This window comes from Leucopleurus acutus (assembly GCF_964270905.1).
Source record: "Leucopleurus acutus genome assembly, chromosome: 12".
Taxonomy (NCBI): Eukaryota; Metazoa; Chordata; class Mammalia; order Artiodactyla; family Delphinidae; genus Leucopleurus; species Leucopleurus acutus.
In genome coordinates this window covers 29,586,266-29,602,932 of record NC_139154.1, presented here as the reverse complement: position 1 = coordinate 29,602,932, position 16,667 = coordinate 29,586,266, and the positions used below count along the sequence as shown (strand labels likewise).

At 47.1% G+C, this 16,667-nt stretch overlaps 1 protein-coding gene across 1 annotated transcript; it reads right to left on the bottom strand.

Annotated features, from left to right (window-relative positions):
* Positions 1-528: 528 nt before the first annotated feature.
* Positions 529-6,526, bottom strand: RPS7 (ribosomal protein S7). Its single transcript, XM_082851398.1, has 7 exons — positions 6,445-6,526; positions 6,155-6,238; positions 5,985-6,056; positions 5,675-5,818; positions 4,824-4,888; positions 1,527-1,677; positions 529-640 (listed from the first exon to the last, which is right to left on the bottom strand). Exons 2-7 carry the CDS (start codon positions 6,227-6,229, stop codon positions 563-565), a joined length of 585 nt encoding a protein of 194 aa, XP_082707524.1. The 5' UTR covers positions 6,230-6,238; positions 6,445-6,526; the 3' UTR covers positions 529-562.
* Positions 6,527-16,667: the final 10,141 nt, after the last annotated feature.

Sequence of the window (16,667 nt, the reverse complement as noted above, 5' to 3'; positions counted from 1 at the left end):
CAGCCCGGCTCCTGCCCACTAGGCCGCACATCCTGCGACTCCAGGTCAACAACTGTCCTCTGCCTGAAGGGACAGGCCTGCAGGGTGTGGCAAGGTCACCAGCGCACAGGCCCAAGGCCAGAGGAAGGCAGGATGGGGAGGGGCAGCAAGGGCGGCTCGTGTGAAGGCGGCAAATCAGACATCGGACGCCAGGCTAGGGCAGCCCTTGGCCTCTCATGCTCCCCAAGACAATCCGTGCAATTTAAAAACTGGCTCTAATACAGAAGACGGATAACCAACAAGGACCCACTGTAGAGCACACGAAGTTGTACTCAGTATTTTATAATAACCTAAGGGAAAAGAATCTGAAAAAAGAACATATATATGTATAACTGAATCACGGTGCCGTACACCTTAAACCAACACACGGACACAAACTACAAGGACCCTCTCTGTTCAAAATCTTCCAGCCTGTGTAGGAAGCTACTTGATAATGCACACAGCTTTGCACCCACAGCTCTCTACTTTTGAAAAACATACCCAAAACAATATTGTGAATAATATTTTATTTAGTCATTTTTGTTTACAACTGAAACTCTGGGAACTCAAAATTAACATCTTTGCCCGTGAGCTTCTTATAGACACCAGAAAACGTTTCAACCTACGAGAAAAGAAATAACTCATCACAAAACATTTCAATACACATTCGTCTTAAAGCCTAAAGACTGTGAAATTGTGCCCTGTATGGTTTTTCTTCTCAGCAACCAGGCAGAGAAGGAATATACCAGACATGCCTCTATAGTCCCAAGCTGGGGGCAAGCTCCTCTCGTGTCGTGGGACAGGCCTCCACAGCACTGCACCCGAGGGCTGGCTCCTCTAGGCCACTTGGCAGACCCTGGGGGACCCCAGAGGTTAATGCTCTACCAGGAATGAAGCAAAGTGACAGTTCTCCCCAGATTCTAACACGACCACCACCCCGCCCATAAAAACAGCTTTACTAAAAGTCACACCATGGAATTACTTTACTTCAATTTCTCTAATAACTTAAAAGGTAGAGAATTCCATCTTTTAAAACATCCCCCAGGACTTCCCTGGTGGCGCAGTGGTTAAGAATCCGCCTGCCGATGCAGGGGACACGGGTTCGAGCCCTGGTCTGGGAAGATCCCACATGCCGTGGAGCAGCTAAGCCCGTGCGCCACAACTACTGAGCCTGCGCTCTAGAGCCCACGAGCCACAACTACTGAAGCCCGCGTGCCTAGAGCCCATGCTCCGCAACAAGAGAAGCCACTGCAATGAGAAGCCTGCGCATCACAACAAAGAGTAGCCCCCGCTCGCCACAACTAGAGAAATCCCGCACGCAGCGACATAGACCCAACACAGCCAAAAAAAAAAAAAAAAAAAACCCCAATTTAAAACCTGATATATAATCCAAGAGGAAGTGGGCCCTCAGTTCGCAAAGATTGGTTCTGGTGCCACATGGGGATGGGTTAGGCTGCATTCTACCCTTATCTGTTCTGGATCTTTCCATAATAAACAAGGCCTATTACCTTGTGTTCCACATTGTTCTGCTGTGCTTTATCCAAATGAACCTTTATGAGTCGGCTGCCGTCCAGCTTCACGCGGATCCTCTTGCCCACAATCTCACTTGGGAAAACCAAGTCCTCCAGGATGGCGTCGTGCACGGCTGTCAGAGTGCGGCTTGAAGAATAGAATACAGTGACAAAAGTGAGAAATCTAGCAAGGTCTGCCCTCCTGGGAGCCCCAAGGGCACCTCTTGAAGTCAAAAACATAAATGGCAAACTCCAGGTTCCTGAAACCAGATTAACACTAGCTTTCAAGTAATCTACTTTCATTTAATGTATCACACCACGAGCCATTACCAAACTAGAACAGGTTAACAAACACCCCATTTTTTTTGGCTACACGGCACATCTTGGGGGATTTTAGTTCCCTGACCAGGAACTGAAGCCAGGCCTAACCACTGGGCTGCCAGAGAATTCCCGACACACTATTATTTTATTTCAAAAGCTTAGCGTATTTTAAACGTGTTATCTTGTAAAGTACACATACACCAGCTATTATGACTGATTTTCTCCAGGGGATGGAGATTGACCATGACTTTTATTTTTATACATTATCTTTAGGTTTATTGTCAGTCGTATGATTTCTCGACTAAATCACTGCAGTAACCTCTTTCCTCTCTCCAAAACTATCCCATCCGTTGCTGTCAAAATAATCACTGATGTCATTACACACTTTACCTACTAAAGACCCTTTGAGGGCTCCCCTTGGCCTCCAAAATGCACCAAACCCCCCTTGTTCCCTGTGATGGAATGAGGTGACATCCCATCCCAAAAGACACTGCTCTATCACCAGCTCTAGGATGTGGCCCCTCCTATGAGGGTCCCCGGTTTCCAACCCATCCCATCACACGAACTGCCAAGGGAACCGTGCTCCTCTCCTGAGTATCATTTCAAGTTCACAACCCATCTGGCTGCCTGATGAGAAGGTTCAATTAATTCCAAACCTTTAGAGTATCAGCTTTGTACCACGGGATATCAGGAATGAGCAAACGAAAAGACAGCTCTCATTCTCAATGTTTATGCAGCCACCCTGTATTATGGAACGTGTCTACGTCTTGTTCACCCCTCAGTGGATCAGACACTATGTTCTACTCATTTCTATTTCCTGTCTGGCAGCTCCCACGCACACAGAAGGGGCTCCTAAATAACTGCAAAGGCCTCACTGCCCCATGGTGGACCCACTTTCCAAGGCCTTTATCACCTCTCCAAAAGCAAATGAGATAGATGGCCCAATCGATAAATGGCTGCTAACCACCGACGAAGCACTTCTTACTCTTACAGGACTAGGTAGGCACACATATGGAAACTTGCTAATTACTTCCTTCAAAACATAAATTAGGACGGAATCAAAGCTAGCCTCAAACTCAAATTGCAACCCAGTCTAAAGACTTTTTAAGGGGGAGCAGTGGCAACGCAACTTTAATAATCACAAAGCATAGGAACTAATCTGCTTCAGAAGAAAAATAACTGAAACCCTGCTACAGATGAGAAGCCAAAGAAAACATAAACCTCAGCATTTAATCTGTTGTAGGAGAGAGATAACGACTGAGAAGGAAAATGAATCTGAAGGCAAGAAACCAGATTGGAAAGGGGTGGATTCACTCTGGCCTCCCAACTAGACCTCATTGTAGGAGAATGAAGACTCCAATGTCTAGACCAGGTCACTAGGAATGGGTTGAAGTCATTACCTGAGAAAATGTGGAAACAGGTTTGGGATGAAGGATAATTAAGGCTGTAGATTTGGGAGTCAGTGCCTTAGTTGGGTGCGAAGCGAAGGATCTGTCTTTATACTCAAGTACTAACTGGGGTTGTCAGAACTGAGATTATAAAACCACTTTTTAAGTATCATAATTAACAAACTAAACGTTCTTGATTATCCCCTGTATTTGATCTCTTGCAAACTGTCCAGAATAAAAAAAAAAAGCTAAATTCTTATGCTACTCCAGCTACTCCAACTTAAAACAAGCTCAGGGGCTTCCCTGGTGGCGCAGTGGTGAAGAATCCACCTGCCAATGCAGGGGACACAGGTTCGAGCCCTGGTCTGGGAAGGTCCCACATGCTGCGGAACAGTTAAGCCTGTGCGCCACAACAACTGAGCCTGCGCTCTAGAGCCCGCGAGCCACAACTACTGAGCCCACGTGCCTAGAGCCCGTGCTCTGCAACAAGAGAAGCCACCGCAATGAGAAGCCTGCGCACCAACACGAAGAGTAGCCCCTGCTCGCCGCAACTAGAGAAAGCCCGTGCGCAGCAACAAAGACCCAACGCAGCCAAGAATAAATAAAATAAATTTATATTTAAAAAAAAAAAAGAACAAGCTCAAGGTACTGACCAACACTCCGAGTTCCAGAAAACCTGGAACCAGCCTTTCCAGCCTCACCACTACTCCCTCTCCCCCCTCCACCACAGCATATGGTACAACACATCCGCCCACAACACTGGAGACCCATCACTTCCTATTTTGTAGGAACTTTAGAAACAAGACTGACTGTAAATTCCAGCGTCACTAATGCTAGCTGTAATGAGCACACGATGGGGGAGTCTCCTCCTCCCATAAGCAGGGATGCTAATACTATAAATTACGTACTTCACAAGGTTGGCCTCTCTGGCAGTTAGAGGGATGCCTAAGTATTTTTTTCTCAAACTGGTCCAAGGGCAGGATCTGCAGCGATCCAATAATCCAAGTCTATGAAACCAGAGACTTCAACAAAATACCAGAAGGCCCAAAGAGCCAACTTGCAATATCTAAGTTTCTGTCAGATAACCTGCAGTTCGATCAAATTTACAAAGCCTCGTCCACCAGCAACTACAACTGCACTGACACCTTTAACCCGTGATGTGAGCAACAGAAAAATCTCATCTTTCAGCCTTAATCCACAGCAAAAGTCAACAATGAGGATGACAGGTCGCAGCCCACCTGCACATCTGGTGTGCTTTACCCCACGGCACTCAACTCAAGATTCCTCCCCACTGTTCCTACCCTTTGGCCAAAGAACTGGAGGAAACAATCTCATCTTTTGTGATAACAGTAACCTATTATACCACCTATGTGAATATACGTAATTCTTACCTCCAGAGTTACTTTTAAAACATTTCGCATATAATTACAGAAAAAGCTAAGTCACTTGATAAAAGTCCCCGTGAGAATGGATTTCCTGTAACAACATTTAATTTTAGGAGCCTACTCCAGCTGACTATGAACAACACACGCCAGTCAAGAATTGTTGACAAGAGTGGTGCGTTTTTCATGCTGCTAAAACTTACCTCCTGGGACGTTTTTGCTTATTTTTTGTACGGCTTTTTCGAGTTGGCTTAGGCAGAATTCTCCTCTGTAAGGTAAAAATTATCACGCAACAACAAAAAAAAAGACCGTAAGTAAGTCGGCAGAAAACAAAGCACTGTCAACCTGCTTTAAAAACCAAAGGACTCCACGGCTGAATTAAATTCAAAGCTCCAGAAAGCCAAACAACCTAGACCCAACAAGGTACTGAGAAATCCTCTTACGTACTCCCCGATTTCTCGGTAATTCTTTCAGAATCCATGGCTTACATTAAAATGCAACTGGAAAATGTCGGCTGCTCCATGATATGACTGATCTCCCAAAGATCACACCCCTTTTCACGTCCCATCCGGCCCACTACCCACTTCAGTACTAAGCCAGGATACCACTCCGTTAATTCCTCATCAGCCGGGCACTTAATTTCTATAGATTTCTGTTTGCAGGAAGGCCAGATAACTTTAAAAACAAAACAAAACAAAACCTCTCGACCGTGTTCCACTTTCCCTACATACCATTTCTTTGCATCTCTTTTCCTCCCCAAACCTACGTCTGACGCACCAGGCAGGAAAACCTCGCTGAACCTCAGACAGGCAATTCCATCAGGCTGAAAACTCAGGCTCACTGCAAGCGCACGTCTCACCGCGATCACCTGTGTGCACCCCCGGTGCACCGACGGCGCTGCACACACAGAGCCGCCTTCGCGTTAGCAGCAGCCGTGCGCCGCCTCCCTTTAGCCCAGTGCGAGCACCCTAAGCTCCGGGAACAGCTTCTTCACACTCGCGAGCGACGTATAACGGGACTCGCAAGACGGCGCATTCAGCAGCAGCACAGCTACCTGCGCGATAAAAACAACGTGCTTCCCGCTGAACTTCTTCTCCAGCTCCCGCACGAGCCGGACCTGGATCTTCTGGAAAGACTTCAGCTGAGGAACAGGAACGAAGATTATGATAGCTTTCCGACCGCCACCAACCTCAATTTCCTGGGAAAGAGAGCAGAGAGGCGCACTCTCGCTTAGGCCCCCAGCGCCGCCCCTCCGGTCTGGCCCAGCTGAAGCGGTAACGCGCCGCGCCGACACCGTCACACGCTCGACACCCGAGTCGCTGGGGCGTCCCGCCAACAGCACGTGTCCCGACGCCCCACTGTACCTTGGCGGCCGTGATGTTCAGCTCCCGCAGCTGGGCCTTGAGGTCCGAGTTCATCTCCAGCTCCAGAAGGGCCTGCGGGAGAAAAGGCAGGAGGGCACCCTCAGCGCCCGAACCCCGGGCCCCGGGCCCCGGACCCCGTCGCCGCCTCTGCGCTCCGCCCGCCCCCTCACCTGGGAGATGCCCGACTCGAACTCGTCCGGCTTCTCGCCATTAGGCTTCACGATTTTCGCGCTGGAACTGAACATGGCCGGCACCTGGAAGCACGGAGCGCTCAAGCCGGGCGGCCCGCGACCCCGCCCGCCCACCCGCCCGCGCGGCCCGGCCCCGGTCCCAGCCCCAGCTCCCCCGCACACGCCATCGGGGCCCGCAGGCCGGGTAATCGGCCGCATCTCCACCCGGGGACCCCAGACGTGTGCCCCTCAAAGCCGTCGGGCCAGCACAGCGGCGTCCGGCAACATACCTTCACCAAACGGCCAACGCTCGCTGCAGCCGCCGACTCCAGTAGGCTTGGGAAGAGGCCTAGATCTCGCGAGAGTTCATTAAATCCCGGCGGCAGAGGGGAAGAGGCGGGAATAGTGCTAGTCAACAAACCGGAAGAACCACTGAGAAAAGGTGGAAGCCTAGAGAGTCCCAGGAAGAGGCTCCGGAGGACCAGTGCGTTGGCTACGCTATTCGCCCGCCAGAGCCTCCTCTTCCGGGCGGTTTGCGGGAGTTTTTCTGCGTTCTCTGGAAGTTTGAGGCGGTAGCTGGGTGGCCGGGCCGGAGTCTGGGCTGGAGCCCCGGGCCCGAGAAAAGCAACCTGGGCTACCCCTGAGGTTAGGACGTTTTAAAAAGGCTAACTTAACACGAGGAAGGGGCTTCCCTGGTGGCGCAGTGGTTAAGAATCCACCTGCCAATGCAGGGGACATGGGTTTGAGCCCTGGTCAGGGAAGATCCCACATGCCGCGGAGCAGCTAAGCCCGTGCGCCACAACTACTGAGCCTGCGCTCTAGAGCCCACGAGCTACAACTACTGAAGCCCGCGTGCCTAGAGCCCGTGCTCCACACAAGAGAAGCCACGACAATGAGAAGACCGCACACCACCACTAGACAAAGACCACGCGCAGCAATGAAGACCCAATGCAGCCAAAAATAAATAAAACAAATAAATTAAAAAACAACACGAGGAAGCTAAAGTCCCTGCTGAAGCAATGGGAAAGAGTCACAGACTTGGATGCCAGTTCTGTGTGTAGAGAACCCAAAGGATGACATTTGTGAAAGCTCTTTGGAAACGAAGTGCTTTACAAATAAATGTGATTTTCAGGCCACACGTGGCTCTCGTATTGACTGCTTGGTGCGGCCGACAATTCTGAGACATCTGCGTATGAGACATCTGCGAACAGCGGTGGTGGGGCGGCCTGAAGCTGGAGGAGAACCACCCCAAGGGGTGAAGACCTGGGGGCCAGATGCAGGACGCGCGATTCCAGGAGGAGGGCCAGAGCGGGGGAAAGATGATTGGGAAGAGTCGGGGCTGGAGCTGGAGAAACGGATGTGGTCAAGGTGTGGTGAGAGATGGCGAATTGCCTTAGAATAGACCAAGAAGTCAACAGAAGAATGTTTTGTTGGAAAAGTGCCTACCGTCCTGTCACTTGAAACTCATGTGTAAAGCACTACCTGCCCTAGACAGGAGCCAAAAATACGATTCACAAATAATTGTTAATGCGAATGTTCCGTGCTAATACTGCCCTAGGTGCTAGTTATAAGGGAAACCCACTGGATCCTCGCCCTCGCGAGATTGCAGGTTAGTGAACATAATATCCCATAAATTGTATGGCTAAATATATAATGATGAATTGTAATAACACGTAACAGTAAAATGAGTAAAGGTGGCCAGGAGGATTCATGCTTTAAGAAGTCATGGAATTCTTTGGAAGAGATGGAATTAACCAGCAATGTGGAAGAGTAGTCACCAGGGAGAAGGGCATTTCCGACGCAGGGAACTACTTGTGCCACGTTATCTGGCAAAGGGGAGATAACTTAGTCTAGTTGAGCTTCAGTTTCCGCACTTGTCAAATTTAACAGCAATTATCTACATGGGCCAGTCGCTGTGGAAAATGCTGAAAACAATACACTAGGTGATCTCTAAGATTTCCAACAACTTTAAATAAGCTAAGATTGTGTTCATCTCAGATTTTTAAAGCTGTATATGCTTCTCTAATAATGTTTCAAAAAAAAGGGCAACTAACTATCTCACTGGAAAATTAAGAGTCTGCTTGGGACTTGTTCAAGAGAGAAAGTATAGCTGCATCTGCGGTCTTATCTGGGCAGCCATTCTGAACCCTCTTGATGAACCATTTCCATGTCAATGCTCTACATGCCTTTTCAATCTGGCTTCTGTGTCAGCCACTCCACCAAAGCAGCACTCCAAAAGTGCCTTCAGTAAAGTACTTTCTGGTTTCCAGTACTTTGATGAGAGGAGTGGTGAGAGAAGACATCCTTGCCTTGTTCCCCAACCCTGGGGGAAAGCATTCTGTCTTTCATCAGTAAGTATATGACGTTAACCTTAGGTTTCCATAGATATTCTTTATCTTTATTTATTGAGGAAGTTCCCTCCTATCCCTATTTTCTAAGAGTTTTTATTATAAATGGGGTTATGCATTTTATGCATCGATTAATCACGTGAGTTTCTCTTTTTAGCCTGTTAATATTGTAGACTACATTAATTGTTATTCACATATTGAACCCACTTTGAATGTCTGGAATAAACCCCAGTTGGAAATAGGATACAATTCTTTTTCATATTACTGGGTTCCATTTACTAACATTTTTTATGAGGATTTTTTTTTTTTTTTTTTTTTTTTTTTTTTTTTTTTGTGGCACGCGGGCGTCTCACTGTTGCGGCCTCTCCCGTTGCGGAGCACAGGCTCCGGACGCGCAGGCTCAGCGGCCATGGCTCACGGGCCCAGCCGCCCCACGGCACGTGGGATCTTCCCAGACCGGGGCACAAACCCGTGTCCCCTGCATCGGCAGGCAGATTCTTAACCACTGCGCCACCAGGGAAGTCCCTAAAAAGTTACTTCTATATTGTATAAAAGTCCCCATGAAAAAGGATGCTGTGTTGGGAATGCTTTATCTCAGCTCTGTGAGGCAGAAAGCCTAGAGGTTGTTTTGGTGAGAACGCCTGGACTTCAAAGTCATTCTTTCCCCTCCAAATCACACCTCCCAATGTTAATAATAAAGTGACAGAAGAAGAGTTACCAATGGGTCCTTGAAGGTAAAATGAATTTATTGACCTGCCTGTCTGATCAAGAATTAATGGATTGAGTTTAACCAGAAGGTTTTTCTCTCCCCTCTACTTATTGCTGGCAGGGTTTTTATTATTATCTATCAGCTAGTGTAAGAAGCATGTGAGTGAAATAAATGTGCAAGCCTGAAATGAATGTGAGAATCTTGTGCATTTAATTGAAGCAAGGTCACTGGCTTCTTCTGGCAAGTCTCAAGGTCACTCTTCCTATATAACAATATGCGACCTTTAGACATCGGTGACCTATCAGTAGACAGAAGGTAATTGCTCACATATTACTATTTAAATTATAGAAATATTTACACTTTTGACTCTTATCATAAACTGATAATTTGCTTATCTTCAATATATTTCATCAAAAGCAACATCATCCTTCCCATTAACCTTCATGAAATATGCACAGGATGAAAAGAATTGGTGTGCCGTTGAGGACATGCCGTATGTCGGCCATGTTAGAGGAGCACGTGCAGTCAGTGGATATGCACAGCCACCGTGCACAGTGGCATCATCTACATTTTTTTTTTTAATCTGTGCTAACTTGGCTAGTTTTAGTAGCCATTCTTCATCCTCTAAGCACTTAGCAGAATATGGCCTGCTGTGTTTGTGAAAGTACCCCTGTGGTTCACCATTCAGCTCAGACACCCTGCTGAGACTTCTTCATCTGCTAAGCCCTTGGATTTCTTTTTTAATTTTTATTTTATTTACTTACTTATTTGGCTGCATCGGGTCTTAGTTGAGGCATGCAGGATCTTCATTTCAGCATGCAGGATCTTTCGTTGCGGCACGTGGGCTCTTTGCAGAGCACGGGCTCTCTAGTTGTGGCACATGGGTTCAGTAGTTGCGGCGTGAGGGCTTAGTTGCCCTGTGGCATGTGGGATCTTAGTTTCCCGACCAGGGATCAGAACCCGGGTCCCCTGCATTGGAAGGCGTATTCTTAACCACTGGACCACCAGGGAAGTCCCCGTCATCTCCATTTTTCAAAGCACAGAACAGAGACGTTAAGCAACTCAACAAATTTATACAGCTAGAAATCGTGCAGCTGGAATTTGAAGTCAACGTATGTGAACTTCATAGCTCAGGGACAGGAGAGCAGCAGGAGTCGGGGACTGAGTTGCACCTGCAATTCCTCACTTCCACCACCCAGGCCCCCCCACGTGCGCTGACACCCAGCGCCCCACAAGACCCCCACAATTCCACGCTCAGGGAATCTGACCCCCACTTGCCATGGGACTGAGGTCAGGAAACCTTGACGAAGCCTTGCAGAAATGATCCTCAGTGTCACTCTGTTGCTACCACTGTTCACGTCCATCTACAGGTCCCTGTTAGGTGGACCTTGGTGACCATCTTCAAGGGCATCATGCAAATGGGTTAAATAAATAACAAAAGTCCATTGTCTCAGGAAAATTGCAACTAAAAAGCCATTAGCTCAGTACTTGATCTATGTTTTCTGGGTGACGTGGGGGGGGGGCGCATTTTGTACTGCTCTTCAAGCTGAGGGACAGGCTGGTGGACTGTTTCTACAGCTAGTAGAAACCCAGTAGTGTGGTGGGCAGGGGCTCCCAAGGGCATTTGATACCCAGGGTGGGTTATTATCTTAACACTCTCCTCTAGTCGACAGAAGTATTTCTGATTATAATCATGTGATTATCATTAGTAATAGTTAATTTCTTCTTTAAAAAAAACATAAACTCTTATTTATTTATTTGGCTGTGTTGGGTCTTTTTTGCTGCGCGCGGGCTTTCTCTAGTGGCGAGCGTGGGCTTGTCATTGCAGTGGCTTCTCTTGTTGCGGAGCAGTCTCTAGGCACGCGGGCTTCAGTAGTTGAGGCACATGGGCTCTAGAGCGCAGGCTCAGTAGTTGCAGCACACAGGCTCAGTAGTTGCAGCACACGGGCTCTAGAGCACAGGCTCAGTAGTTGTGGCATGTGGGCTCAGTAGCTGTGGTTCGCGGGCTCTAGAGCGCAGGCTCAGTAGTTGTGGTACACGGGCTTACTTGCTCTGCGGCGTGTGGGATCTTCCCAGACCAGAGATTGAACCCGTGTCCCCTGCACTGGCAGGCGGATTCTTAACCACTGCGCCACCAGGGAAGTCCCGGTAATCATTAGTTTCTTAATTCACTCTTTTAAAACTAATAATTAACATTCAAAAAGATGAATAAATTTCAATTTTAATGATATTTATCAACTTTAGTAAAATATTTAATGTACAAACTAAAATCTGCACTTTAACAAAAATACTTCACCTTGTAGTTCTCACTGCTCTCTTTCATTGTTTTAAATTTTAAACATAAGTGCTGACGTAGAATGACGAGTGAAGTAATGGAAGTTCAAGTCCTACTTCTTTGTGTTTACAGTCATGGCTTACTATCTTTTTTTTTCTTTTTTTTTTTTTTTTGCGGTACGCTGGCCTCTCACCGCTGCGGCCTCTCCCGCCGCGGAGCACAGGCTCCGGACGCGCGGGCCCAGCCGCTCCGCGGCCTGCAGGATCCTCCCGGACCGGGGCACGAACCCGTGTCCCCTGCATCAGCAGGCGGACTCCCAACCACTGCACCACCAGGCAAGCCCACATTTTTTTACTTCCAATATACTTTTTAAATGCAGGAGGACACAGTGCTGCAGGGGTTGGACCGAACCATGCCTGAAGCAAGAACCATGCCTGAAGCAAGATCTATACTTCTGAACCACGTGAACTTTTTATAGCTGAGTGCGTTTGCATTGGAACCAACTGTATAACTGGGAGGTCTTGGAATTAACTTCCATGTAAAATATAATGTTTGTGAAACGTGTTGACCTAAAACAATAAAACAGCCAGTTATTTTACCAGCAAAACTCGTTTATTTGGGAACAGTAAAGAATTGCAATTCAAAACTTGCAACCCGTGGGGAACTAGAGACAAGCCCTAGAAACAGAGGAGCGGAACGTATTTTATAGAGGAGTAGGGGAACTGGGAGGGGCTCTTCTGAACTAAGAGCCCATTGGAGGAAACTGGGAGTTTGAAGTGTAGTGGCTTCTCATTGGCTGTGCTGTTGCCAGGCGAGGAGGAATTCTTCCTCCCTTCTGCTGGGTAGTAAAGTCACAACCATCTTCCTGCTGGAGATGCAAGGTAATTTCCTTCCTGTTCAGGCTGCAGTTGTTTTGAATGAGGTTCCTGTTTATTCATTTTCACAAAAGGTTAGTAGTGAAAATGGGAAACTACACCGTTTCTAGGCCAACAAGAGAGGTTTTCTTCTGGAAGGAGTATCTGTCACTGACAGTGTTTGGAAATTTTGGTTGGGTTTTATTATCATTTTAAAATGCTCTACAGAACAGGCGCCTGGGTGCTGCCTGCACCAGGGCGAGGCTCCCCCCACCCAGGCATTGGTGTCACGGTGGGCGCGGGGGTTGTGTGCTATGGGATGACGGAGAATGTGACGAGGTGGAAGTCAGAAGGTGACACTATGGTAAACCACACCTGCATCCAGATTTTGTGTGTGTCTAACTCCTGTGGTGATGAGTGTAACTCATGGTCTCAGGGTGTGAGCACTAAGGTCTTGAATGCCCTGCGGATCCTAGCACACCGTGAACGGCCTATAGACGACATGGAGCCCCAGGGGCTGCCATCACAGTGAGCGTCTGGCTACAATGGGCCAGACCCCTGGAGGGGACCCGTGCTTGTTCTCTCCCCCTTGACTAAAGGCAGCGAAATGAGGTCTCCGGCTACTGCTCTGACCTTACTGCCCCTGGATTCCCTGTTGGTGCTACTCGTGGCTTCAGATTAAGAGACCGAAGATTTGGGATCAAGTTCCAGTTCCAAAACTAACTAGCTGACTTCAGGCAAGTCATGAAAACGCCCTGAGCCTCTGTTTCTTCGTTTATTAAATAAACATAAGATCTGCCTGTTGACCTCACAGGGTGAGGTGAGAAGCTCACAGAGCAGCAGAAATGGAGACACATGGCCGGCTCCAGGGGGAGACGGGCGTCATTCAGCAGTGGTCTCAAACCTGAGCGTGCATCACCGTCACCTGGCGCTTGCTAAACCAGAGTGCTGGGCTCCGCCCACACAGTTCTCATTCTGCAGATGTGGTGCAGGTGCATCCGTCCTGACACGTTCCCAGGTGATGCTGTTGCCAAGGACCGCTCTTTGAGAACGATGCCTTAGGTTTCCCAGGGTGGGCATTGGACTGGGTCTGAGCCCTGGCTGCACCCTTTCTGTCTGCATGGCTGTGGCCAAGGTACGTAATCACTTGAAATCTCAGCTTCCTTCTCTGTAAACGGGATAATGTTAGTGTTGGGATCGGTCATGGCTGTGTGTACACTACTTAGTACAGGCTTACTGAATGTCAGTTCTGACAATGTGAAAGCGATTCTGTGGCGTCTGTACACTCCTGGGTACTAATAAACAAATACTTCATTTCTGAAGCAAGAAATGGCTTCAGAGAGTTATCTATTCAAAATCAAACATTTTGGGAAACCCTACCATGTTTTACAGAAACATGATATATAGACTGGTAGAAATTTTTATTCAAAAAATATAATTTGCAGGAAAATGTAAATTGGAGTTACAAGCACATAGTTTGAATATATGATGTTACATGTGTTCCTATGTTGATCTATAATTTTTGCTAGGTCAGCACTTTTTAAGATTTTGGCTCCAGGACTCTGCACTTTTTAAAATGATTGAAGACCTTGAAGAATTTTTATTTATGTGGGTTATGTCTATTGATATTTACCATATAAAAATAAAATAAACAGAATTTTCATGCCCTCTCTGGGCACACCACCCTCCCAGCACCTCCACATGTTCAACAACCTGACAGCTCTCTGAACTCCATCGTTTAAGTATTTGACGGAGGCTTCCTCATGTGGGCATGACTGATTATTACCTCAGTCTCCAGCCCCCTCCCCTCCCCAGAGGAAAGAGGATGAAGTTGAAAGTTCCAACCCTCTGACCACGGCTTGGTCTTTCTGGTGACTTGAAGCCAGCAAGGAACCCACCAAGAGTTGTCTGCTTAGAACAAAAGACGTCCCTATCACCCAGGAAATTCCAAGTGTGGTGAGATAACAATGTATAAAAATGTTTAACTTTCAGAGGTGATGTCAAGGACATAAAGGTCAAAAACAAAACTTTAAAACTCTTGGTGAAACATACAGGGGAATCTTTTTTATGGGCAGTGGTTCTCAAAGTGTGGTCCCTGGGGCTTCCCTGGTGGCGCAGTGGTTAAGAATGCACCTGCCAATGCAGGGGACACGGGTTCGAGCCCTGGTCTGGGAAGATCCCACATGCCACGGAGCAACTAAGCCTGTGCACCACAACTACTGAGCCGGCGTGCCGCAACTAATGAAGCCCACGCATCTAGAGCCCGTGCTCTGCAACAAGAGAAGCTACCGCAGTGAGAAGCCCGAGCACTGCAACACAGTAGCCCCCGCTCGCTGCAACTAGAGAAAGGCCACACTCAGCAAGGAAGACCCAATGCAGCCAAAAATAAATTAATTTAATTTAATTTAAAAAAAAAGTGTGGTCCCCGGTCAGCAGCGGCAGCAGCAGCTGGGATTTATTGAGCAGGCATGTCACAAAAAGAACCCAGGTGAGGAAACGCTTTTGATGAAATGTCCATTGTCACTGGTGACAATGCCCTTGAGTTCGTGCCCTTCACGAACTCAAGTCTCAAGAGCAATATAAACTTTTCTAGCTGTCGCATTTAAAAAGTAAAACAAAAAAAAAATAAAAAGTAAAATGAAACAAAACATAATTTTAAATATATTTGTTTAACCCAAGATAGTCAAAATATTATCAGCTCAACATGCAATCAATATGAATCAATATGAAAAATTAATGACTTTTACCTTCTTCTTCAAAATCCAGTGGAATTTGGATTAGTCCCCTTTCACATGCTCAGGAGCCACATGTGGACAGGTCTAGAAGAGCGCCTGGTATATTGTTGGCACTCAGTAAATGCCTGTGGAGTTTTTCAGTGGGCCCTGAGAAACAGCAGATGGTTCCGTTACCCCTCATGTACAGATTACAGTGGAAAATGACAATAGCTATTTCTATATGAGTATGTTATATGCCAGGCAGTAAATTATCCACTTTGCAAAATTTATTACTTCACCTAATATCTCAATTTAAAGAAAACCCTTTTGCAGTGGGAATTTTCATTCCCATCATTCCCATTTTTCAGTTGATGGAATTAAGTCTCCAAGGGCTAAGGATTTGACTGAGGGCACATATCCCATGGTAGGTATCTTCTGACTCTGGTCCAGAGCTCAGTACCTTATGGAGAACGGGCCAGTGTTTGCCCAGGATAAGTAAGATCACACACTGTGAGCCAGAGATAAAGATAGAAAACATTTTCAGATGAGTAATCAGTCAATGAAATGCCAGAAGAAACAGTTTTGTCATTGTAGAAAGCCGCATGGATGATTGTCTGAACATACTCAGATAATTCCAAACTACAACTTTGTAGGGACCGTGAGTATTCTGTGATAAGGGACCACAGGGACTTCCCTGGTGGTCCAGTGGTTAAGACTCTGTGCTGCCCCTGCAGGGGCACGGGTTCAATTCCTGGTCGGGGAACTAAGATCCTGCATGCCGTGCAGTGGGGCCAAAAAAATAAAATAAAATTAATTAAATAAAGGACCACAGCCAGCTAATTTACATGAAAAAACAAGTCCTAAGTAGGTCTGACCCCAAGGTCAGCGGGATAGGGTCAGGCAGTACTTTGCCATGGGCCCAGCCTCTCTCCTCCCCCAGAGAATACTGCAGTTGACAGCTGTGTCTATACCCTACACAACTGTCATTGTTTCATATCTGGCTGAGGATCCCAATTCTTCCAGAGCTTTGAAGTGAAGACGTTGGCTTTTGGCCCACTACCCTGACTTACTTCCACTTCAGCTTCCTAATCAGAAATCAGTGCTTCCAGGTGCCATCTGTGTCCGTAACTTAACCTGTGTCACCAGGAGAACATGAGCTAGAGATGCTCCTAAAGAAAAGTAGGTCCAGAAAGAAAATTTCCAAGGCTTGGCCTGTGCTCATCCAGAGGCTACAGGAGCTCCAGAGGCCCTGGGCAGAGGGGGAATGAATGACCGTGAAAAGAGGGGCTGCGGTCATCCTGAGAGCAGTCACTGGGGCATCCCTAGCTTTCATCATATATCTACAGAAGAGATGAGATGATCTGTCATTAATTGATTTTTAAGGACACCTTTTTTGAAAGAAGCTACCTTGGAGTGCAATAAAGATAGGGTTGAGGAATGGACTAGAGCCAATTTAAATTTAAATAAGGAAAGTTGAAATCTTTAAAATGGATGTTCCTTGAGTTCACAGGCAAGAACACACTGACCACACCTTTGCTGTTCCTTCTTCCTGGAATATCCTACTTCCTTCTCTCTGCCTAACTCACCTGAATGAACTCTCCTTTTATCCTTCA

Coding starts and splice junctions, on each gene's coding strand:
- RPS7 (XM_082851398.1), bottom strand. CDS start 6,229: ATGTTCAGTTCCAGCGCGAAAATCGTGAAGCCTAATGGCGAGAAGCCG. Junction 6,057..6,154: donor TCGAGTCGGGCATCTCCCAG/GTGAGGGGGCGG, acceptor TTTCTCCCGCAG/GCCCTTCTGGAGCTGGAGAT. Junction 641..1,526: donor AGAACAATGTGGAACACAAG/GTAATAGGCCTT, acceptor CTTTTCTCGTAG/GTTGAAACGTTTTCTGGTGT.